Source organism: Leuresthes tenuis, unplaced genomic scaffold (assembly GCF_036924035.1).
Source record: "Leuresthes tenuis unplaced genomic scaffold, fLeuTen1.0.hap1 SCAF_10, whole genome shotgun sequence".
NCBI classification, from domain to species: domain Eukaryota; kingdom Metazoa; phylum Chordata; class Actinopteri; order Atheriniformes; family Atherinopsidae; genus Leuresthes; species Leuresthes tenuis.
This window is the reverse complement of record NW_027325364.1, coordinates 4,816,273-4,840,030: the sequence shown is the minus strand read 5'-3', so window position 1 is coordinate 4,840,030 and position 23,758 is coordinate 4,816,273. Positions and strand designations below refer to the sequence as shown.

The window sequence follows — 23,758 nt, the reverse complement described above, 5'->3', positions numbered from 1 at the left end:
CTGATCTGTGGCCCTTGTTATGCTACATTCATGAGCTACAGCAAAATAAGGATTTATTAAAGAGAAAGAGCTGTCTATTATGCATTGTGCTTCTCTGTAATTCTGTAATGGTTCTAATATTAGTCTGAAGTTATTTTGTGAGACATTGATTTCATTTATAATAAATGAGGGAAGAGCTAGCAGTGAATTTGCATCGCCTCAGCATTGTTTCTCTGAAGTTGAATTGATCTGCAGTCTTTTAGTTCTGTGTCTATCAGCCCTAATTAAAGAATAATGAGTCTGGTTGCTGAGATTAAATCCAATAACAGACAGTGTTCAGACAAAGAATCTTACACAGTATGAAGGAATGAAATAATGTTTGTTATGAGATTGTATGTTCTTCCTCTGTCTATCTTTATTACTTCAAGATGAAGGCCTATAGCGAAAACAGGCCAATTGAGAGGATATAGTACATATGTCAGGACAAAAAATGCAGTGATCATACATGGGAGTTGTATGTTGCATACATACAAGCATGTTTAGTGGCGTTGCCATGGCTGGCTGCATGGAAATATATGGGAATTGTGTGTGAGTTTGCACAAGCACACACATGCACAAATTTCTTATCATCTTGGCACAGGGTTTCGTCTCTCTCCATTGGGGGGGTAATCTCCCAGCATACCACTGAGACAGAGAGGCAGACGGTGGCTCAGGGAGGTTTGCTGCTGTTGCTACCAGCGCTCTCCTTTCCCCCCGTCTCATACATAAATAGCACGATGCAAAAGGCTGGAAGATACCCCAAGGCCAGGATTCAAAATCAGCTTACCACCTTCTAAATCTTAACCTTAATCTTTATGGTGGAGTAGCTTCAATCTGACCTCAGATCAGTATCACACCCTAAGTAATTTCTTCCAGCAGTTCTGTAGCTAAAGCTGGGTAACTTCAGGCTTGGATCTGTCGGAGCACATGGATCCCTAAAGCAGTATTTCCTGCCTTGTGAGAGTTGATATTTTGGTCATCTCTCCCGCTATTTTAACAGTCAACTGACTTTAAAGACTGCCTGCAGAAGAATATAAGAATTTAACATTGTTAACATGCCCATGTGGAGTTCTTTTTAAACATGGTATAGGAAACATTAAGAGTGAAATAAGCGGTCGATAATGTTTCTTAGCATCTCCACATGGTAACTGCAATGAATCACTAAAAAGAAAAATCTGGAAGTTGGAAGTGTCAAGATTTAGCAACACATGCACATAGCTGTTTGCTCACATAATAAAGGTGATATAACCCTATGTGTCTACACACAACCCACCTTTGTATGTATAACTGTGACCACAGTCATCATGGCTTTGAAACCATGGTGTCTAACTTCCCAACACATTCTCATTCTCAACTTTTCACATTCTGCCGCTTTCACAAGAGCCCTTGAAATCAGTTTTCCATTCACGTGCATTGCCCTTTTTTCGTCTTCTGACACACAGAACTGCTGCTGCACATTGCCATTTATCCTTATGCAGCGGTAAGTGACGTACTGCCTGTGTCAGTATTAAATGTGGCAATGAAAACGCCTCCTCTCAGTAGTGCTTGGTTAGGAAGAACTAACTGACCATTTAAGTCGATCGGAAGGGAGGAGATGATAGTTACCAATGACCCAAGAATGTAACTTGTGTTTGAGTCAATTTGTGAGACTACTTTTTTCCCCCTCTTTTTTGTCCTAATTTTGACTTCTGCTCCTTATTATGACGTCCTTTCCTTTATTATTGTACTTCTGTGTCAGGTCTTTAAAATACTTGGATGAGGTAAGAAAAACGCGATGATCAGATGTTCAAATACACTATGGAATATAATTTATTGCAAAAACCTTTACAGACATTTTCCATATTGTCCACGCCTGGACAACATGTCCCATGACTATAATATTTTCATCATGCCCATTCTCGCTACATTTAAAACTGCAGCGTGCTCCCGATCAAGTATATGTTGGGCAGTGTTGTTAGTTACAGTTACAAATTACTTTTCCCAAAAAGTAACTGAGTTAGCAACTCAGTTACCTCATTGTAAGAGTAATTAGTTACTCAGCAAAGTAACTGAGGTTATTTTTCATGTTGTATAACATCTTTAACGTAAAAGATGTTCATATTAACTGATTGAAGAATAAAAACACTATTTACAGTATTTTAGAACATTTGGTATTTATTTGAACTCAATAGACTGCAGCCTGCCATGTGACATGCACAGAAATAAAAAGATATAAAAAATAAATATGAAAAAATTAGAATTAAAGTGCAAAATTAAGAAACGCGTGTAAACCTGGATAAAACTAAACAAAGGAAAATCTGCCCATTAAGTAGTGCAAATCTCTGTAGGCCTACTGCACAATAAACAGAACATATATATATATTCATATATTTGGGCTCGGGGTTGGATTAGCAGCAGCAACAAGTGTCATGTTAGCATGTGTTGATGTGAGATGCTTCATAAGATTCGAGTTGCTTGAGGCAGACGTGGATAAAGTCTTTTTTCCCGGGCATACCTGCATGTTACAGAAATATTCTTGCCTTTAATTTCAATGAATGAGAAATAGTGCTGGTACTTTCAGTTTGATGCTACTGTTGAGTTTCCATAGCTCATTGTGTTTGGCAGTCAGAGCTGCAGTGAGACAGCGCGAGCAGGGCATGATCTGCCCACCCAGCCAATCATCATCGCAACTGCAACGGCGTCATCATGCCCACGCCTGCTCTCTCCAGGCAGCTGATGTGTGGCCAAAGCCTGACACTTTGCGCTTCATTCAACCAAATTGTAGTAACGCGCCACTTCACATTCTCAGTAAGGGCAACGGCGTTGCAACAATGGGAAAAGTAATTAATTAGATTACTTGTTACTGAAAAACATAATGGCGTTAGTAACGCCGTTATACTCTAACGCTGTTATTACCAACACTGATGTTGGGACAAGTTTGGAGTAAGAATGAGATTCCTTGTGTATCATGGGAAAAAACAGCAGTTGCAAAACAACAGTAGAGACACTGAAAACACTGAGCTAGGATCACTCACTTCAGCAGATGACAGCTGGTCACATATCTGTTTAATTACGCTTCACTGAAAAGACATCAAGCAAAAAAGCAACCAGGCTTTACTATGCGTGAGAGAGAATATGTAGAGATGTGGGAAAGTAGAGTATGGAGACATGGGGTGTTTATTTTAATGAGAAAAAAAAGGATGAATATGTAATATTAATGCACAGATATTTGGTTTTAAGGGTTAAATCAATGCTCAAACAAAAACATCAGAGTCTGTTCAAGGTTCATAGACACTGAATGCATCATGTAATGTATTTTTTCTTTAGTTCATACTTTATATGCAGAGTAGAATTATGTCTTTTGAACTTGTGTGGGACCAAAGTCACAGTGGGAAACTTTAGTGTCACACGATATAAAAGAAATTCTACTGCCTTTTGAAAAAAATTGTTTTTCTTTTTATATGGGTGAGATGAGAAATTCTGACTGTGTGTTTAATAAAGAGCAGGAAACATGGAATAGATAGGGCTGCAAAGCAGAAAGACGAGTGCCGAGGGGAAACGGCTAGTCTTTCTTTCTCCAAAGCTCAAAAATATGCCTGTCAATGTCATTTATCCTGTATTATTCACACAGTGGGTGTTGTTCCTTTCATCCCATACATAGAAAGAACTGTAGAGAAAAACATTTGTTTACATATAGAAGGACTTACAAACCGGTTTAATGCGTTTTTCTTTTTTGTAAACAAGTCAAGGACAAAAAATAACGAAATTGTTAATAAAAAGAAAACAGGTGAGATGCTTTAATGTGTTTTTAGAAGGACGCTATTAGAACATTTTCTTGACCAACAGCAGTAGTAGTTTATCCATTCACCAAGCATTTCTCTGCAGTATCTCCTGGTATAACATGGGCTGGCAGATGCAGTCAGAAATCTGCAGTGGCTGCATTAAAAGACAGATTTTGGTCTGTCCACAGGCACAACAGTATGGGAACCTGGCAGTCCTGCTGTGACAACAGGACTCCACAAATCTGTGCACAGTCACTGCATCTGACTCTGTTTCATTAACACATTCAAGCGGCTTAAAATACCTACATTTAATCATTTTTGTTTAACAGGTTGGATAGATAGTCACGGTATACATCAGCTGTAAAGATGTTGTTGGGCATGTTTTAGGCATGCATGGAAAATCATGTCTCCTGCCTAGTATGCTGTCTTAAAAATACATGTAAGATTGACTTATATGTCAAACAAATCCATTAAAAGAGAGCATATTAGTATATTTTACAACATACTGTGCTATTTCAAACTCTCAGAAATCCTTAAACGCAACCCATAATCAGTGCTGATGCTCATATTCAGCTTCCATGACAACTTAGAAGTTAAATTCTGCTGCTCTTGAGTCAAAAAGACAAGCATATATTTACTTTTGGTCTGTAACCATCGAGTATGTCCAGTTTGACCGTGTCAAAACAAATTAATTACAAACAACAATCATCTTCCACTGCTGCTCAAACCGGAGAGGAGATTTATTCTGCATTTAAGTGTAAACACGTCTGATGAGGTTGAGCTCTCTGTGGCCTCTCCTGTTGTTTCTGTTAGTCTCTGCATGTCCCTGGTGTGCTGTTCCCCCTCACTCTGTGTGCTGGTTTGATAGTGCCTCCATCTCCCCGGTGTGTGCGTAGCTAATAGTGCTATTTCCCCTGTAATTGCAGCAGGTCAGAGCCAAAGACAGCAGAAGCCTAGTGTCCCCCCTCTCCTCTCCATCTCCTTCCAGATTACAGGTAGGTGTTTTTAGTCACGCTGATAACGAAGCTTTATCCACCTCCCTGATTTATTCCTCTCAGGTATATTTTTTCCCCTTTTCCTTCTTTTCTGCTCCCTTTTATACTCGACTCTCTTACTAGGCTTGCTGCACTTCCCTCTCCTCCCTTATCTTGTCCTCTCTTCTCTCATTTCCTCTTACTGTCATCTCTTAACCTCTTAACCTCTACCCTTGTTCTCTCTTTACACATCTATATGTCTTTCATCTTTCATTTCCCCCTCCTCTGTCTTCTATTCTCTGTGTACATGCTTGTGTCTCTTACTTTTATTGTATTTCCTACTCTTAAGGATGTATGTTTTGATATATTACCTGAATCTCTCTTTTTCTTGATACTACTCCTTTCCTTCTCAGTTCTCTTTCATTATTCTTTTCCTCTCCTGTCTAACCCCCCATCTTTTGCTACTCACCACTCCCCCTCTTCTAAATCTTCTTCATTCCGTGTTTCCTCACCTATTGTTTCCATCGTTTCCTTTCTTGCTTTTGTTCCTTTCCCATTTGCTTCCTCTCCTTACTGTAAACAATCTTGCAGAATCTCCGTGAAGTTACAACCCCAGACTGGAGGTTTTTTTTATTCAGTGTTCTGTATTGTTGCCAAATCCAAGAAAGGGACAAGGACTATTACAACAAAGTTCTGTATTGTATTTTAAAATCAGGGCAGAAGAGTTTTAGCTTTGAAGAAAAACTTTGTTCCCACACAAACAGAATATGGATTGAAATATGTTAGATGGTTTCCACCTCTGCAGACACTCACATGAGGGATTTCTTTGCTCCATTGTCAGTTTTGTACACTCACTGGAGGGTGCACAAGCCTGAGATGCCTTTTTTTCTTCTCTTTATAACACTGACTGTTACTCTGTTTCAGTTTTGTGTTCAGAAATTGGTTAATGTAAATATTGAAGTCGGTCGTTCCCCAATAACACACGGATTAACAGTGGATCAACTGACTCAGAATGACTTTCACTGTATTTAGAAGAGGAATTAGTCTGTTTGCATTTCAAAGCCCCACTTGACTTCTCCTGAACACTTCTCAGGGAATTATGTTTCGTCTCTCCTCACCATGAGACTTTAAGCTTCTAGACGTCATGTAGGAACAGTTGGAATACAGGAAATAATGTGCATAAGGTTGAACACGCAAAGAGATTTTTTGGGATGAATCCCCAATGATGTGCTGTAAAAAAGATCAATCCATACTCATGCTTTGCCTATTTTTTTCTGCCACAATTGATGTTTATTACTTGGCATCAGTTTTCACAAGAGTTTGGTTTCCATACAGGAGTAAAATATACTGTCCAAGGTAGCAGAACAGATGGTGCCTATTCAGGGTTTAGCTTTTCACAGCAGCTTCCAATTAAAATGAAACAAAGTGTGTTCACAGTAACAGGTGCTTGTGGAGCACTCATAAGTTGATTACAGACACTGATTCCAGAGCAGCCACAGTAAATTAATTGAGATCTGATATTAGATTGTCCATCAAGATATTTTGCATGTTAGATTTTTCAGTTTCAAAGTAAAACGTTGTTGTTTTAATTTTCTGTTGATCACACTTGAGCTGCATCAACCAACAAAGCAGGGCCGACTCCACAGGTTTTGTGGCACATTGCCACTGAATGCACAAGGTCTCAGGGCTGGCTCGCTTTCAACTAGTCACATGCATAGAGGCTCTGATTTGGACTTTTTAACACTTGTAGGTGTCCTTTCTGTGAGCTTGCACATGTGCTGAGTTCCCTGCAGGACTTAGTTCATTACAAAATTAATAAGTTATAAATGTGTTTGCGTACTGTGATTCCAGTCTCGTGAAACCATTGTTTTGCCTCCACTCTTGTTGCCACTCAGTGTTTCATCAAGTGTTTTTCCATATTTACATATCATACGTGCATGCTTTTTGTGCACGTTTTTACCTTGCTGTAAAATTAAGCTTCTTAAAAACCCTTATTGTTCCTCACAGTTTATCTTTTTAATATGAGATGTGCGAAACAGTGAGCTCTTTAAACTTAGATTATACACATCTACGGCTGCTGATGAATGCTGATATGAAACATTTTTAAAAATGTAAAATGACTAAAAAAAACATGTTTAGAGTGTGGATGTTGCTCAAAGTAATTGATGTATTGTCAAATATAATATTACAGACTTTCTATGTTTGTGTGAAGCTGTAAAAGAAAAGGTCTTTGTAAGATGGAAAGATAAAGAGGCATAATCAGGGAAACAGGAGGAGACAGGCTCTGTTCAACATCAAGTTTACAAATTAACCTGTTATATATATCTCATAAGGGCAGTTTATACATTTAACAATGTGCTAGAGGATTTTAATTTGTGATCTTTCAATGTGGATTAGCATGTCTTTGTTCTAAATCTAAGCTAACTGCAGAGTTTGCAGTAGCTTCAGTGGCATCAATCTCTGTATCCAACTTTAACCATTTAAGTAAAAAATCTCAGCCAATTCCCTTTGTTCCCCATTTCTGATCAATCTCCAAACTCCAGTCCTGGAAAAAAGACTCAACGGGTGCCCAAAAAGCCTCGGAAGATTAAGTGACACTACTTTGAAATGACACTGATACCAGCATTGAAGTGAACTATGTATGCATGAATATATTAAGTCAGTATCTTTAGGAGCTCAACACATCAAGTTTATTTATTGTGGCTCAGTTCAGCCGACATTTCGAGATGTATTTTGCACAGTTGTCACAGAGCTGTGCTTTGCATGCCCATAGCATCTTTGCTCTTTTATATAAGTTACTCAGTGGGATTCAAACAGCCATGCATTTACCCAATACATCAAGGAAATAACTTCTAAATCCAACATGGCAAGATGTGGGATAGTGGATGCCAAATTAGACCTCATGGAATAAACATTAGCCAAGATATTCTCAGTGTTCTCTCATACCTATAGCATTGTATTGTTGCATCCCCTCTGCTTCGAGCCCATAGGCAGAGCCCCACATTGTTTTATGTTGCTATCAAGGTGCTGCAGGAGATAATCATTGCTAATTTATCATTCTGACATGCTAACAGGGAGGCGATAAAACAAACAAAGGGATAATGTTGTCTACTTCACAGGCATATTTTTTTTTCATTATAGCTCTAATCTGCTCTCTATAGGGATTTTAATGGTGGGAATAAAAGTAAATAAGCACATTTTTGCGCCTTGTTGTTGTAAAATACCTCACAATAAGGTTTTGTTTATTCTGCTGCTTATTTTGTGCTCCTTTTGCTGATCTGCACAGCCTCCAGACCAATGGAAAACCAGTTCTGTGAGGGGCCGATCCCCAACAGATCCCAGCTGTGCCAAATCCCCTGTCCTATCGACTGCGAGGTGTCGCCATGGGGCGCCTGGGGGCCGTGCACCTTTGAAAACTGCAATGATCTAACCGGAAAGAAAGGTAAAAAGAACATGCAAATACATTAAATCAAGGACTGCATGTGTCACCTCTTCAGCATGATTGTGCTTTAGTAAATAGTCACATTGGTAATAGTAATAAATAGTTAGAACCTTACGTTATAGCTTCAGAGGGTAACACTGTACGTTTAATGTTTATCATCTTTTTGAAAATGTCCTTTCTGGGAATTGTACTGTAGCTACATTTTAATTACTCTTTCATTACTCGAAGTAGTCACTAATCGCATCACATTAGAACAGGATGGGCAGAGTAAGATTTATAGCAGCACAAGCTCAAACCATGTGGGGAAACCATGAACAAGTCCTCATGCTCCACTTTCATATTAATGAGTTCTGAGCAAGTGAGCCATGAAACCAAACCAAGCTAATCGTCAGCGGTGGAGCGAGTACTCAGATCGACTCAGACTTTACTTAAGTGAAATGTACAGAAGGTATAAAAATTGAGGTATTCTATCTACGTTGAGGCAGTTCTGATATGTTAGCAGCATTTTGTAGCTGGTCAAAATGGCTACTTATTCATATAGAGTTCATTTAGTAATTTTTATTTATCAATTATTAATTAAGGTAATTTAGTCTCGGAAGTGGGGTGTACGATGGTGTGGTGGTTAGCACTGTCGCCTCACGGCGAGAGGGTTCGATCCCCCCCTGGGGCCTTTCTGTGGGGAGTTTGCATGTTCTCCCCATTTATACGTGGCTTCTCTCCGGTTTCATTTTTATTTTCATCTTTAATTATCAGCCACAAGTCGGTGAATAAAAAGGTAATTTTTTTCTCAATGCAAGATTCAACAAAACTCTTGTCAAGTCTTAAAAAAGTGACAAAGATGTCAGATAAACTAAGAAGTATGCAGTCATGTGAAAAAGATTGTGCACCCTTTTTCAGTTTTATGTATAGGGACATAAAAAAAATCACCAGGTCATTAACAGGCATTGAAATACAGCCCAAATGCAACCTCAGAATAACAATAACGTTGCATTCTATAATGTGCTATTATTTATGAATGATATAAATGTATTAATGCATTAATTAATAGACAAAAACAAGGACCTGGGCACCTTGCAGTCATTGAGTCCACCATGAACTCCTCTGGATACCAAAGTATTCTAGAGTCAAATGTGAGGCCATCTGTCCCACAGCTAAAGCTGGGCTGAAACTGGCTCATCAACAGGACAATGATCCCAAACACTGCAGCAGATCTACAGCAGAATGTGTGAAAAAGAAAAGAATCGAGGTGTTGCAACAGTCTCAATGAATTCAAGCAACTTTGTAAAGAAGAGTGGGGCAAAATTCCTCCACAATGATGTCAAAGAGCAATAACATCATACATTAAATGGTTATTTAAAGCTGCTGCTGAAGTTGGTTCTACAAACTATTGACTCAGATTTTTCTTAGCTTTCCCACACTCTGCTTCTGCATTTTGAGGTAGTTTTTGTGACACGGTATGTCTTTTGTTGTTTATCTGAGGTTGTGTTTACTTCTCACTAAGGCTTGATGAGGACCATATTATTTTTTCTATCCCCTGATAAGTAAAACCTTATATCTGAAAGAGGGTGTGTATTCTATTCACACGGATTAACCCGTAAAATGGATGATGAGGGATGATGTTTAAACTATATGAGATTTGAAAATGGTCTTGGTTAATAGTCACGATTGTATATCGTACAGATAAATGTGTGTTGCTGATAGATTGAACCATAGATTTAAACCAACTAAAGCTTGTGATGACTGTCTTTACACTCTTTGCTGAATTGCAGGTTTTAAAATGAGGAAACGACAGATTACCAACGAGCCAACAGGAGGCCTGGGAAACTGTCCACACCTGGTAGAGGCGGTGCCATGTGACGAGCCCAGTTGTTTCAACTGGAAACTAGTTGGTCTGGATAAGTGCATACCTGATAATGAGAAACAATGTGGCCCTGGAACTCAGGTGGCTCAGGTCCAATGCATCAACAGCAATGGTAAGGGGACATCGTTTAAACCAACTGTTTCAGTAGATTCTAATTTGGCTGAATGATGCCAACAACTCTTACTCTATATCTTCAGTGTTTATTAGTTGACATTATGGAATAAACTCCCATTAACTCACTCATCCTTGCATGGTTTGCTTTTCAAACCACCTCTATTTGCAAGAATGGAGTACAGGTCAGACCTTGCATGAAAAATCCTATATTTTCAAGGTCACCTGTCTACTGACCCTCCAGCTCGAGTTGTGCAGCGCTGTACGTGAGGAGATTTCCATTACATGACTCCTGGTTGCCATTTATCAACTTTCAGAGGAATCCTCTCCACGCTTCTCTCCCTCAAGCCCTCCTTCCTGTCGCCCTGTTCAACCTCCCCTGCTTTAACGCTTGCTTGATTCGGTTTTGCCACCCCTCTCCCGCTGTCTGTCTCATTACAGTCTTCCTCTCTGCACGCACAATTAAGCCTCACTCGCAGTAAATCAAATCAATCCTCTGTAGCCCTGAGTGTTGGAGTCACTCTGCTGTTCTTGATTTTATTGCTTCTCTTTCATTACTGTAAATCTTTAATTTTAGAGGTGGTGGCGTAGAGATGTTTTTAGGATGTCCTTTGTCTTCAAGTCATGGAGAAATTTTAGACAAGATAAGATGTAAAACATTATCTATTTTTAAACTTTTAGATTTTAGAAGATTTTTTGTTTTGAGCTCTGGATTGCATAGCATGGCATGTTTATTCATTCCATTTAGATCGAAACATACCCTGAATGTGGGTGTTATGATCTAATGCAGTGGTTTATCCTTCTAATAAATCACAGTTCACGCATCATCTGCAGGTATTCAGTGAAGTTGTTTGGGTGGATAGTCCTCCCCGCTTTTCAGGAGCAGCTGAAACTCTGTCCTTTCTCCTTCTGACTTTGGTTGATTGATCCTCCTCACATTCAGTCTCCCATCTGATGAAAATGGATTTGTTCTGTTTGGATTTTCGATCTGCTTTCTGCCTCAGTGATTTTTCACAGCAATGTTGGCTGTATCTTTACTCCGTGTGTGTCCCAGTCATAAAAGAAAAGGCCACACAGCCAGGCCCCAGACAACAGGCGAAGGTCGATACAAATGTTATTGAAACTGGCTATTGATATTCCAAATGCTGACTGCCTGCCCACTTAGCCAGGGAACTGTTTCTTCTCTGCATACTGAGTATGGAGGTTTTCCTCTCATAGTGGGTGCTTTGTTCATTCATATTGTCTCTTTGTAAGAGTCTGAGAGTTTCTGGGGTCTCTTGTCATTTCTTATTTTCATGCATTGCTATTTCAGTCATCATTTGGTTCACTGCATCTCCGTCAAACCAACATCTCAATGTTAAGTCAGCCACAGTCTGACATTTGATGCTTCTATTTGGTTTGAAATTTTAGCTCAATTGAAAGGGTTTTGTTTCCCTGAGTGTATGCTCACTTTACAAAAATGTTACATGAGTGTATCGCTTAACTACGCGATGCATAGCAGCACATGAAGTAATGCAGACAAATATATGGGTTAATATAATCCACTCATAACTGCTATATGGAGCTCATCAATAAAACATTAACAGTGGTGATAGAATTCAGGAATCCTGTGTGAATTTGCACTTTCCATGTTTAGTGCCCCCTCTTTATGGAGATACCCAGGACCAACAGTCCATCAATATTAATAATTTAGAGATCATTCATATTGAAACACTGTAATGGAAAAAATGGAAAACATAAGTGATATTTTTATTTTGTCACTGGGGATAATTTATGAAAAGGGACAGCATAGATAAACTCAGGGTCAACCTGGAAATAGCAGACATGTCTCTGGTGAGACTCAGATTCTAGGGGTTTTTCATGTTCATTGTTGCAGTCTGTGCTGTAATATTATTTGCATAGATCACCTGGTTCTAATTCCCATTTATCTATTCTCATCCACAGAACAAGTTTCGATTACCAATGTAGTGGAAGGAAACTTAACAGCCTGGTGAAAATAACAAAAACTGTTCATAAAAGACAGTGCGGTGTTTCCGAAAAGAAACTTCTATTTATAAAAAGTTACCTGTGTTAAGTCCAATAAACCCATGTTGGCTTAAACAATATATGCTCTGTTTTATTAATGAAATGTGTTAGCTGAAGGAGACCTGCTTTAGTAAAAAAAGAAAGAAAGCAATGCTATCTGAAAGAAACTTTTAATTGCATAAAGTTATTAGTGTTGAGGTAAATAATTGTGTGAACTAAAAGATCTTTCACCAGCTAAAACAGACCAATTTTGTTGAATTATGTTAGCTGGAAGAAACCTGTTTTTTCTTTTTTAATAAAGTTATCTAAATTAAATGTGGTGTTAGCTACAATAAGCTTTGCAGAGGTTGCTTTGTTGGAGACAGCAATCAGTCCCCTCCTTAGTTTTAAGGATAATTTGATCATACACTGAGACTGTGTTTGAATTGTCCACTCATCCATTACAAAGATTCATACAAAAGACTTAAGCAATATTGTGGTTCTTTTTTAAATATAGTCAGCCCTTTTCATACTCTATATAGAGCTCTACAGAGTCATCAAACGGTACCGTCAAAGTAGCATACAGACGCTTCAGCTGTGGACATCAGTCGACATAAACTCTAATGCACTGTGGCAAGGAGCCAGCAGCTGTAAAAGTAGACAGACTCTAAAATCTGCAGCTCATTATTGATAATTTCATACCTGCTGTGAATGCCTGGTGAGCATAATAGGACTCAGACAGTAAACATGTAATGGATATATTATAATGCACTGCAGCTTGCTTTCACAGTTTCCCCACTGCTATTAAAGCAGTGGGGAAACTGTGATTTGAAAAGCAGTGTATTTAATTTTTAATTCAAAATTAGTTTATCGAAGTTCTGTTATTATCTTTATAGTTACACCTGCAGTCTATGAATCACAGGATTTGCCTGGTATGCATCCTGTTGTCGTTTATGTGCCAGATGGCTATGAAAATCTGGCGCATAATTCTGAAGCAGTGTTGCATTCAAGTTGTGTCCGAAATGTGTCAGTAGCTCTCTAAACCTTCTCCGAGCAAACTCTCAATCCAAATACAGCCTCTGACTGCAGCACACAGAGGAAGACCAAGAAAGAATATTCAAAGCTCAAATTTAGCGGAAGACTTTGGAGTTTTTCCTGCTCTTCTGAAAATTTGGGGTACTTGCTTGACATCACTGCAACAAAAGCCTGAGCATTTTGTGTAATGCAAACCTGTCATAAACAACCCAAATTATACTTTCACTGTGATTGTGTAAAAACCACAAAAGATATCTAAGAAATGTACTCATCAACCCAGCAATCCATCCATTGTCCGACATTTAGTCATGACTGAATCTCAGAGCAAGAGTTGAGGCAGAGATCCCCAAACCTCCCTCACCCCAGCCACCTCCTCCAGGGCTTCGGGGGGGTAATGAGGCATTCCCAAGCCAGCTGAGGTACGATTTATCCAACAAGCCCTAGGTCTGACCTGACGTATCCTATAGGTAGGATGCCAGATGTCTGGAAGACATCCTGACCAGATGCTTGAACCTCCTCAAAGGCTCATTTCAATATGAAGGAGCAGTGACTCTAATCCTAGCTCCTCATCCTATCCCTTAGGCCTTGCCACCCTTCAGAGGAAACTTATCTTCACTGCCTGTTTTTCATGATCTCATTCTTTTTGTCACTACCCACAGCTCATAACCATGAGGATTAGAACTTATATTGACTGGTAAATTGACAGCTTTCCCTTTTGCCTCAGCTCTCGCTTCACCACACAGATTGTCAAGCTTATAGGACCATATCATCTGGGAAACCCTGTAGTCCTTGCCTACACCTAGAAATTCTTTGAAAAGAATCTGTGACAAAGGGTAGCGTTGGTGGAGACCACTGCATTGGAAACGAGTCTGACTTGCTGCTGGTAGTGCGAATCAAGCTCTCCCTCTGGTTGTATAGGAACTGAATAGCCTGTAACACAGGACCCTCTACCCCATACTGGTTGGGCAAACTGCTACCCAAGCTCCAGCATCCTTGAGCAGCTAAATAGCTCGTCCAGTTTTCATGACCAGGACTAAAAACCACATTGCTCCTCCTTAATCTGAGGTTGGATTGTCTGTCATATTCTTCTCTCCAACACCCAGGCATAAATTTTCCCAGGGAGGCTGAGAAATGATTCCCCCTGTTGTTGAAACACACCCTTTGGTGAGCAATAAGGCTAGGTTTCCCCTCTTGATGTGTAGATATCTTATTGTTGAGTGTGTGGAGATTAATAAGATTCTTAAAGTCTGACTATCTTTTCCGAGATTAAGCCACATGTTTTGGAACATAATCAACATGCTTTTTTTTCTTTTTTGTGTCAGACTTTCTGACTTTTTCTCGACTTTGCCTTTCGTGAAAGATTAGACATCTGAAAGATCCAAAGAGCTCCAGAATCAGTGGAGTAATTGCACATTTGTGTTTAAATTCATGATGCTGTGGATATACTGTTATACCACTGTGGTACACTACAGTTTTAACCAGTTGTGCTTCTATCAGATATAAAAGGCATATTAGTAAAACGCCACAGGAAATCAGGAGTAAAGTAGCTATATTTGAATGTACAGCCAGCGCAACCATCTTAATTCCCTCCACATACACACAGCTATCTGGTTGTGTTTACTATAGAGTAACATACATTTTATATGTTTAACACTTGAATAAATCCACAATGCTTCCACTGTTTGGACCAAATCTTCAGTTACTGAAGAGTTTCCTCACCATGTTACGGTGAACAAGTGTCCTGTTTTCTTTTGTTATTCCCTGTCCCTTGTCTCACAAATTGAGATGAAATCTTGCTTTTGTTTGTCTCTATCTTTTTTCTAAATTTAACACTGCATGGCCCTTTTTTAAAGGTTTGCTTACAGTATATCCAGCAGCTGTGAAAGCAGGAAAGGCTCTCATTGAAAGGACATTCATGTGGGTCAAATCCAGGTTAACCTCCCACTGTCTTTGCTGCCTAGCCAACCCCAAAGGGAAAAATTTGGAGACCACAAAATCAAATCTAAAACTGTGCAGATCTTAGCAGAATATTCTGGACACGACCACAAAGAAGAGGAAATGCAACTACATGCCAAAGTGGTAAATTAGTTAGAACTAGGAGAAAATATTTCTGAGGTTTTTAGAGATGTATGGCTGCAGAAGAGATTTTTGCAGATCGATGGATGCAATTCTACTGAAAGCCAGGTAAAACTAACTGAAATAATCAACATTTACCAAAGTGTGCAGCACTTCCAATGATATATGTCAGCAGACGGTGATGATTATGCAAAACACTTAGACATTTTGCAGAGTTGGAGATTCCAAAAGTAAAACATTGAGGTCATGTGGCTGTACAAAAGCAACAACCATAGTTACTGTATGGACACGCTGGCACCACCCGCTGTGAGTGCTTTTTTATGTTTCAAGGGAGACGCAGGATAAAAATGTCAGCATTGGTTGCATGTCCCAGATTGTCACATAAACATGCTCTTTGTCCCATATTTGGGCGGTTGGGATGTGACCATTAAAGCAATCAATGATTGTCATTCAGTTGAGAGAATATACTTCATAAGAAGAGAGTTCAGGCATCTTAGGAAAACAAGCACGTCTCTGCAGTTTAAAATGGAAGTGTGTGCTTGACATTGTGTCATCAGTTAAGACACACAGCAGTTAATTTTGCTGAAGGGTCGTTCCTGCAGTGAATCTTTTACCTTAAGGTGTGTTTTCACTGACCAAGTTGCTGCCCTTTTAAAACGAGTAGTGTTGGTCACACCCTGAACATACGCACGTAAATAAACTTTCAGTACTTGTGTCCTGAAAACTTACCTCTTTGACCGAGCCTATTCTTAAAACATCAATATGTTTTTATATGTCTTTGATCTACATGCTTTAATAGTACACCTACACATATTTATTCACAAATTAATTTATTTATTAATTTCTTCTTCACCTTTGACCTTTACATGGTTGTTTTGTCTTGATTTTGTTTTTACTTTGGAAAGCACTTTGTGTTTAAAAAGTGTTACATAATTAAAATAGAGTTGAGCTGGTTTGACAAATGTTTTTTGTTATAAGATACAGTATTTTTACAAAAAATGATCATATCTAATTACATAAATACACAGATATAGGTGGTAAATTAAAACCTGAACCCACGATACTCAACCTTTTGCTGCTGCCGCCATGGTGATGTTCCATAGACTCTATGCCTATTGAGGCTGTTCTGGCAGCACATGGTGGCCCTTACAGACTGTAAGACTCTAAATACAACAATTTACTTTAGATTTGTCACCTGTCTGTATTTAAATGCATCTGCACTCCAGCTTGTCAGATATAATTAGAGAATAGTAATGCAAACTGGAATTGAACATTGCTTTTTACTATATTCAAAATAATATTAATATCTAAATTAGTCTTAAAATGTTACAATTTCTCATCTGAAAAGACAGATGACAGCTTGTAATTTCCTAAAGTTTACACATGTGGTATCACAATATATCAAATTCAAAGCCACCTGTCATAACATTCAGCTGAAAACTTTAGTCTTTCTATCAAATTATTGTCACATTACTTTCAGCGAAACATCAAGGGCAAGAATCACTGAGGGCAGTTGGTTTAGCAGATGGAATTTTAAATGAACATTTTAATTAAAAATACAACTAGAGAAAGAAAAACCATCAAGTATGACCAGAAAATTTAAATTTTATGAGCAATCTTCAGGCACTTTACTGAGTTTTATTTCCTGAATATAACGCTAACATAACATAACCCCATTATTAAGAAACATACCATGAAATAAGCACTTAATATACCTCATTATTGACAGAAAATGACTACCTTGTATCCTTGTGTCAGACAAACAGATTCACAAGCTAGTGTTTTTCTCCATTTAAAATGAACAGAGCTCAGTTGTTACAAATATACAAGCTTTTAATTGTCTTGTGATTAGAATTTCAGGCTGACTATTACTGTCTTATGCACTTACCGGCCAACTTTAACCCTTCCATGTTCATTCTCACCAGGTGAGCTGGTGGACGGAAACCTCTGTTCTTCTTCCACTGCTCCACAGCCTGTGCCCTGTGAGGTGCCCTGCTCAAGAGACTGTGTGCTCAGTGACTGGACGTCCTGGTCCACTTGCTCTCAGACGTGCTCCAGTAAGACCATCGAGGGCAAGCAGATGAGGACCCGTTCTATTCTAGCTTACAATGCTGGGGAAGGTAAGTCTCCACCTGCAGACAGTCTTCTTCACCATCGCATATGGAAATTCATGCTGATGAAGCCTGGGAATTGGCTTAGTCGTGGCCTTTTAAGTCGTCCTTTGCTGTCACTCACTGAATGTCCGATTTCACACTTGTCTGCTTGTGCATTTGTCCTTATCTCAAAGTCTTCTTATCTGTCCTGGTGATTATTTCTGTTGGTCTGTCTCTTCGCCTGACACTCACTTTATTTTATTTTATTTTTATCTCCAAGATCATTTCCCTGCATATGTTTGCTCATTTGAGTTAATCTCTGTATGTGTTTGCCTGTCGTTGTTTTGGTCCTGTCATGAAAATGTCTCCCGGCTCTTATCTGGTTATGTGCTTTCCCCACAGTCACTGGAATGGTTGTTGCGTGGATCACAGTGATGGAGGGTAACAGCTGTAATTAAAGACTGCTGATAGCTGTTGTAAACATCTAGCTACGTGTCCGCTGGCTTGCTTAGAGTTCTGAAAAATGTGTACGTTATTATAGTTCCTTCAGGGTAACTTGCAATAGATTGAGAATTTATCCAGCTCATTGTAATTCAGTCAGAACTTGTTGGTCATATGTGGAATAGTTTTGTTGTGTGAGTTGTTAGTTTTAGTTGTAGTTTTAGTTCATGCAATGCATAACTCACCTGTCCCATTGACATATCTAATGTCTGTGTTACTCAAAGGTCTGTCACAGGTGCCGAAGTTTCCAGAACTTTTTGGTAAATCTTTGACTCTTGATAGACTAGATATAATGTAGCTTTAGAATGACGGAAAAGAATTGATACAATATTATTTTATCATCACACATTTTAATGAACACACATACCCAAGAGCAATAAAAGAAAGAAGCCTTTTCTCTCCACCGCAAGTTCCCCCTGCAGAGAAGATTATCTGATTAGATTCTGAGCTCCCTGGCAGATTTTTGCAGCTCCTGTGTTGCATGTTAATGAAGGAAAAAGTTGTTGAAACCACAGGAACCACTCAAAGCACAAGACACAGGGTTCGCATTAATATGCAACCAACAATGTTTGCACGGGACACTGTGTTAATTAATGCACTAATAAGCCAATTAATTACCTATTTAGCATAACTGCCTATTCAGGGGTGATTACTGTGGGACTTGTGAAAGCTCAAGAGCCTCTCACTGTTTGACACCCATCAGGAATGATGTTCAAGATGCATGTTAAGTGGCAATCGCTCAAGCTTTTTGTGAATGGGACAGAAATGATTGTTATTTTGCAGATGTGTATTTTAAAACAAATGAAGAGAAAAAAACTGTGGGTAGAATCATGGCAACATCTATCATAAAACTTTCTTAGCCCTCATAAAATTAAACTGTTGCAGTTTGAACAAATGAAGAAAAAACTTCTGGGAAGTTGGACGTGTAGTGGAGAAAGAGGATGAGCTCTCCATTTGGAATGCATTTGGGCTGGGTTTGTAGGCTGGAAACTCGCAGCCAATACTCAAAGTGTGGTAATGATTAGTTAACTTTGAGTTACTGTTTTGGAACAGTTAGTTTTGTGCTAATCCTACTTTGTTGGATAAAAGCAGAATTTGAGGAGTAAAAGTAGAACAATTTAAGGTATGTTAGGTACACTTAGGTACATGGCTGTGCATGTACTAATTTACTTTAAGATAAAGTTGCTTACTTTGTTTTTGTAAGTATACTTAAATTTTATTGCACAGGGCCGTTAGTGTATTCCTTTTCTTTTATTATTATGTTTAATCATACTTTTTAGGCATTTCTACTGATGAAAAAGGTACTTGAAAGCAACATACCAATATATTTTGGTATTACTTTAGAAGTGGGAATACCAGTGTAAAAAGTACACTTAAATTTACTCCCAAATGTATGTGTTTGAACTACATTAAAGTATATTCAGTTTCGACAGGATCTTCTCAATAGCATGTTCAGGATTACCCCATCTGTTGTTAACAAACACAGCAACAGTTCACTCTTTTTCTGTCTGCTGGTATAGTCTGAAAGCTGGGTACAGACATATTGATGTCTGGAATATGTTCCTGCATTATAGAAGCTATGATAAGGCATTTGCAATGTTGTGCCCTCTTCGAGCACTTCAAGCTCGTCCATCTTACTTGTCAGTGAATGGTTTCAACCTCCTCCTCGTTTCTCTGTTTTTCTTCTGCCTTGCATCCGCAACATTTCTCCTTCATCTCATCTGAATTTGGGGTTTTATTCTGGGCATTTCTTGAGCTTTGGAAAGTTCAATCAGCTGCCTCCACATGTAAATGTCTTTTCCGTTGGCATGGTTTGTCATCATAAAAGATGTTGGAAAGTTCAAGAATTACCAGCAGAATTCCTTTAGGCAACAAAACGTACAAACCGGCATTGGAAAATTTAAAAAAAAAAAAAATTTTTATAACAGAAAAAAAGATACAATAGCATCGGAGCTCCTGCAACAGGCTGCCACTGGTGTGATACAATTCCAAATGATCATTTAAAAAAGGAGAATTTCAGACTTGTGAGATGCTTTTTTCCCTTTGTGTATTTTCTCAAGTCCTGCACCTGCCTGCCAACTGTCTGCCTTTTAACTGCAATGAGAGCTGCTCCACATTTTCTCCAGAGTCCAAGCCACAGCATTTTCCAGGTCATTGTCCAGCAACAGCTCAGGCTCATTTCAGACGCCATGTCACGTTAGTGTTGGGTCTGTTTCCCCCTCCTGTTGTTAGTCAGCTAAGGTTGTGAGGCACAGTCAGCAGAAAGGAAGTCATTCTCAGTAATCGTTAAATTGAGTTGTGTGTGAGCTTGGCACGATTGTACACCGCCGCTCATTTAGGAGCTGGCTTTCTGTCAACTCTGGCAACGAACTATGGGTGTGGAGGATTCACAGTCCAGCAAAGCCTCTCAATCTTTGCTGAAAGCCCGACGTGTCTGCAATTACTCTAAACCAGACAGGTTGCTTTCAGTCCATTGACCCAACAACCGACTAAATGCTACTTCCCAAGAGAAATAAGAGGTAGACGGTCACAAAGAGAGCAATAGCTTTGGGAAATTTAAAAACAATAGATGAAGGTTGTACAAAGTTAAATTAGTTACTAAAGTTGTGAAATAGAATTATGAGCAGTTACATGAACAAACGGTGGTGTTTATTTTTTGTCTTTAAAATAGACTAAAAAAAAAGGGTCGGCTGACGCTAAGAGTGAAAATATGAGGCAAAATAAACACATTTCCTAGACATTAAGCATCAGCCGTTTGTAATAATTATGGAAAAATATGAGGCAAGATGACATAATGACTTCTTGAGCTTTCAGCACATTATTTTTCTGCAGAAAATTAGGCAGCCACATATGGATCAATCAACCTAAGCCTCAGTGCTCAGCCTCAGGCAATAAAAACCCACAACTCTCTTTTTTGATAGTTTCATTATTATTATTATTAGTAGTAGTAGTAGCAGTAGTATTTAGCAAATCCCATTTTCTAAGTGGAAGAAATTGTTTTTCTCTGCTGTTTCTCTGCTTTCATCATTATAGGGTTGTCACATAACTCTAGCAGCTGGCTATTTTTCTATTAAACGGACTCTGAATGAGTAACTATTTCAAAAGTCACATACTTTAATTAAAAGGTTTGTGCTACAATAAAACTCTGGTATGCTCTTGTTAACAAATATATTAGATACATGTATCATCTCAAAGTTTCTCAGCAAAAGTAATATGTGTAAGATCAGCGTGCCTCATGAAGAAGAACCCTGTGTCACTTCCACCTCCTCAACTTTCTGAAAAATATGCAGGGTTTCTGAGTGGTCTTGTTGTTTGTTTCGTTGCCTAAACACAATCAAGTGGGGAGTAATAATAAAAATACTGTAACCTTAAATAAACCGCAGTGTACCAAGCAAAACAAAGCAAGACAAATAATGCTTCCACACTGAAGTCGAACTCAGGTCCAAATTAGTTTTTTAAAGCTTGAACTGCAATGTTGAGATGGTTTACATCTGTGGTTTCCACAAATATAAAATGACACGTTTGTTTTGTAACCGGGTGGGTTTGTCTGACAGGGGTGCTGGATTAAAAAAAATAATATTTGGTGTGCATCGTGCGATGGAAATAAGTTTCAACTCCATGTTTAAAGGGGAACTCCGGTATTTTTAAACCTAGACCTTATTTCTGGCATGAAATGTATTATTTATTTATTATTAGAGCAATATTCAACATCTCAACATGCATTCAGTCATTTGAAGTTGGTGTACCGAGTCTCTGCGGATTAGCTTTATTTCCTTCAAAGTATATAAAAGACTGACACTGTTTCTTCTCTTAACTGTTATCTGATATTTCAGGTGGCGCTTTGTGCCCAAACAGCAGTGCCCTTCAAGAAGTGCGGAACTGTAACGAACACGCCTGTACAGTTTACCACTGGCAAACGGGGCCCTGGGGCCCTTGCACGGAAGACCCCTCAACGTCATTGCTCAACACCTCTGCAGGAGTGCGTGCCAGCAGCGATGGTCAGGGTCTATGCTCTATGGGAATGCAGACTCGCAAGGTCATCTGTGTCCGTGTCAACGTTGGACAGGTGCCACCCAAGAAGTAAGCTGTTTATCTTTTGTCTGAATCGGTTCAAATTTGGTCCCGTGGTATAAAATCTGTGCTCAGAAATACAGTCTACTTTATGTTTAGATGCATATTTCCTGCCTCTCTATGGCTGTGCTGGAATTATGAATGCAAACTGAGACCATTTCCTTATACAAGGCATTTCAGCACAATCATTAGATTAGATTAGATTAGATTAGATTTCCTTTATTGTCCCGCAATGGGGAAATTCCCACATTACAGCAGCAAGAAAGAGACCAAAAGAGGAAAGACAACAGAGACCTAGCAGGTAATACCACCAGTATCAGCAGGGTTAGGGTTAGGGATTAACCATTAAAAGATTAATCCTTAAAATTATTGAATAAATTGGATTTTTTACAATTTTAAAAAGAAAATAGTTTTTACCATAAGTACGTGATGTTTTCCTTGGAATAATCTCTTTTACAGTACGTATAGACTATTTCTGGCCGAAATTAAATGATAAAATAAAAATAATTTAATTTAATGATGGGCTTTAATCCACAGTCCACAAATATTGTTACAGCAGCTGTATCAGTCCCAGAAATATTTTCATTTACAAAAATGTCGCAGACACATTACTTTAGTTTTAATGTGGTCAAAAGCAAGTTATCAGAGTCCTGCTACGTGTTATAAGCGTCGCTGGCTCCCAGCCAAGGTTAGTGAATCCAGTTTAGCATTAGCATTAGCATTAGTCTTGAGTAGCAAGATCAACCGCACAGTCGTCAGGGAATGTCCACAGCTCATTACCTTAGCAGAGCTAATGGTGACTATTTTGCTTACTTGGTTTACAGAAAGGCCAACTATACTTCCTTTCAACCCCATTTATATTTTTGCTTTAGTATAAATGCACCGCAATGTGGGCTGATAAAGAGTCAAATAAGCTCTAAAAAGAGTAATTTTAACACAGTCTGTACATATTTGAAATTTGCATGCCAGTATATTTACTTGTGCAGACAATTTAAAAACATGACAGAGGATATCATCATCACGTTTCAAATATCTGACTCTGTACACTACATTTAACGCTTCATCTGCTAATAGACTGAAGGATATTTCAGCTTGTGGGTCTAGTAATACCAAGACTCTTATTAGAGTTAAAGAGAATTAGATATTGCTCGCCACAACTTGTACAGACCCTAAGCAGCTGCTGTAAGGATGACCCAAGTCAGCGGGGTAGATCAGATGATTAATAAGGCAATCTCCCATCATACATCCAGTCCTCCCTACACTCTTTTAGTTTAATAGAAAGATCAGAATATACTAACATTAATAAGCCCATTAGAGAACCCGAGACTGTATAGAACTTCTGTATTTGTGTTATGTGAAAAGCAAACATGGCAACAGTACACAAGCTCAGCAGAATGGATGGCAGCTGTGGTATCATTTATATTACAGTCATTTATCAGAGGCATTTGTCCAAAGCAGCATACAGGTGAAGAACACAATGTGAGGTTCAGTATATCTCTTAAATATTCTTCAACATGTAGACTGTTAAGGCTCAAACCTGCAACTCTCAGAATGACAGATGCCCACTCTACCTCCTGAGCTTCAGCCATTTATCTGCAGTTGCTTCCGACCGCGTAGATTAAGGATTCCAGACATCCGGTCACGTTTGTTCCTACAATGCTCCAACCTGTGGATGGGTGCCTTGATTTCTTACTCAGTTCGCAACAGTCATCCCAAACACAGGATATGCTCAGCTGCCAGCATGATTAAAGAAAGAATACTTTCAGACTAACTTCATCTCATTAAACAGTAACCGGTTTCTCCAGTTGGCT

General features: G+C 38.8%; 1 protein-coding gene across 1 annotated transcript in view; it reads left to right on the top strand.

Annotated features, from left to right (window-relative positions):
* thsd7ab (thrombospondin, type I, domain containing 7Ab) overlaps window positions 1–23,758 on the top strand; it is a 172,157-nt gene that overhangs the window by 73,256 nt on the left and 75,143 nt on the right. The window contains exons 5-9 of the mRNA XM_072393679.1: window positions 4,706–4,774; window positions 8,040–8,195; window positions 9,965–10,168; window positions 17,208–17,402; window positions 21,710–21,956. Coding sequence (XP_072249780.1) covers window positions 4,706–4,774; window positions 8,040–8,195; window positions 9,965–10,168; window positions 17,208–17,402; window positions 21,710–21,956 — 871 coding nt within the window. The remainder of the gene's footprint in view (window positions 1–4,705; window positions 4,775–8,039; window positions 8,196–9,964; window positions 10,169–17,207; window positions 17,403–21,709; window positions 21,957–23,758) is intronic.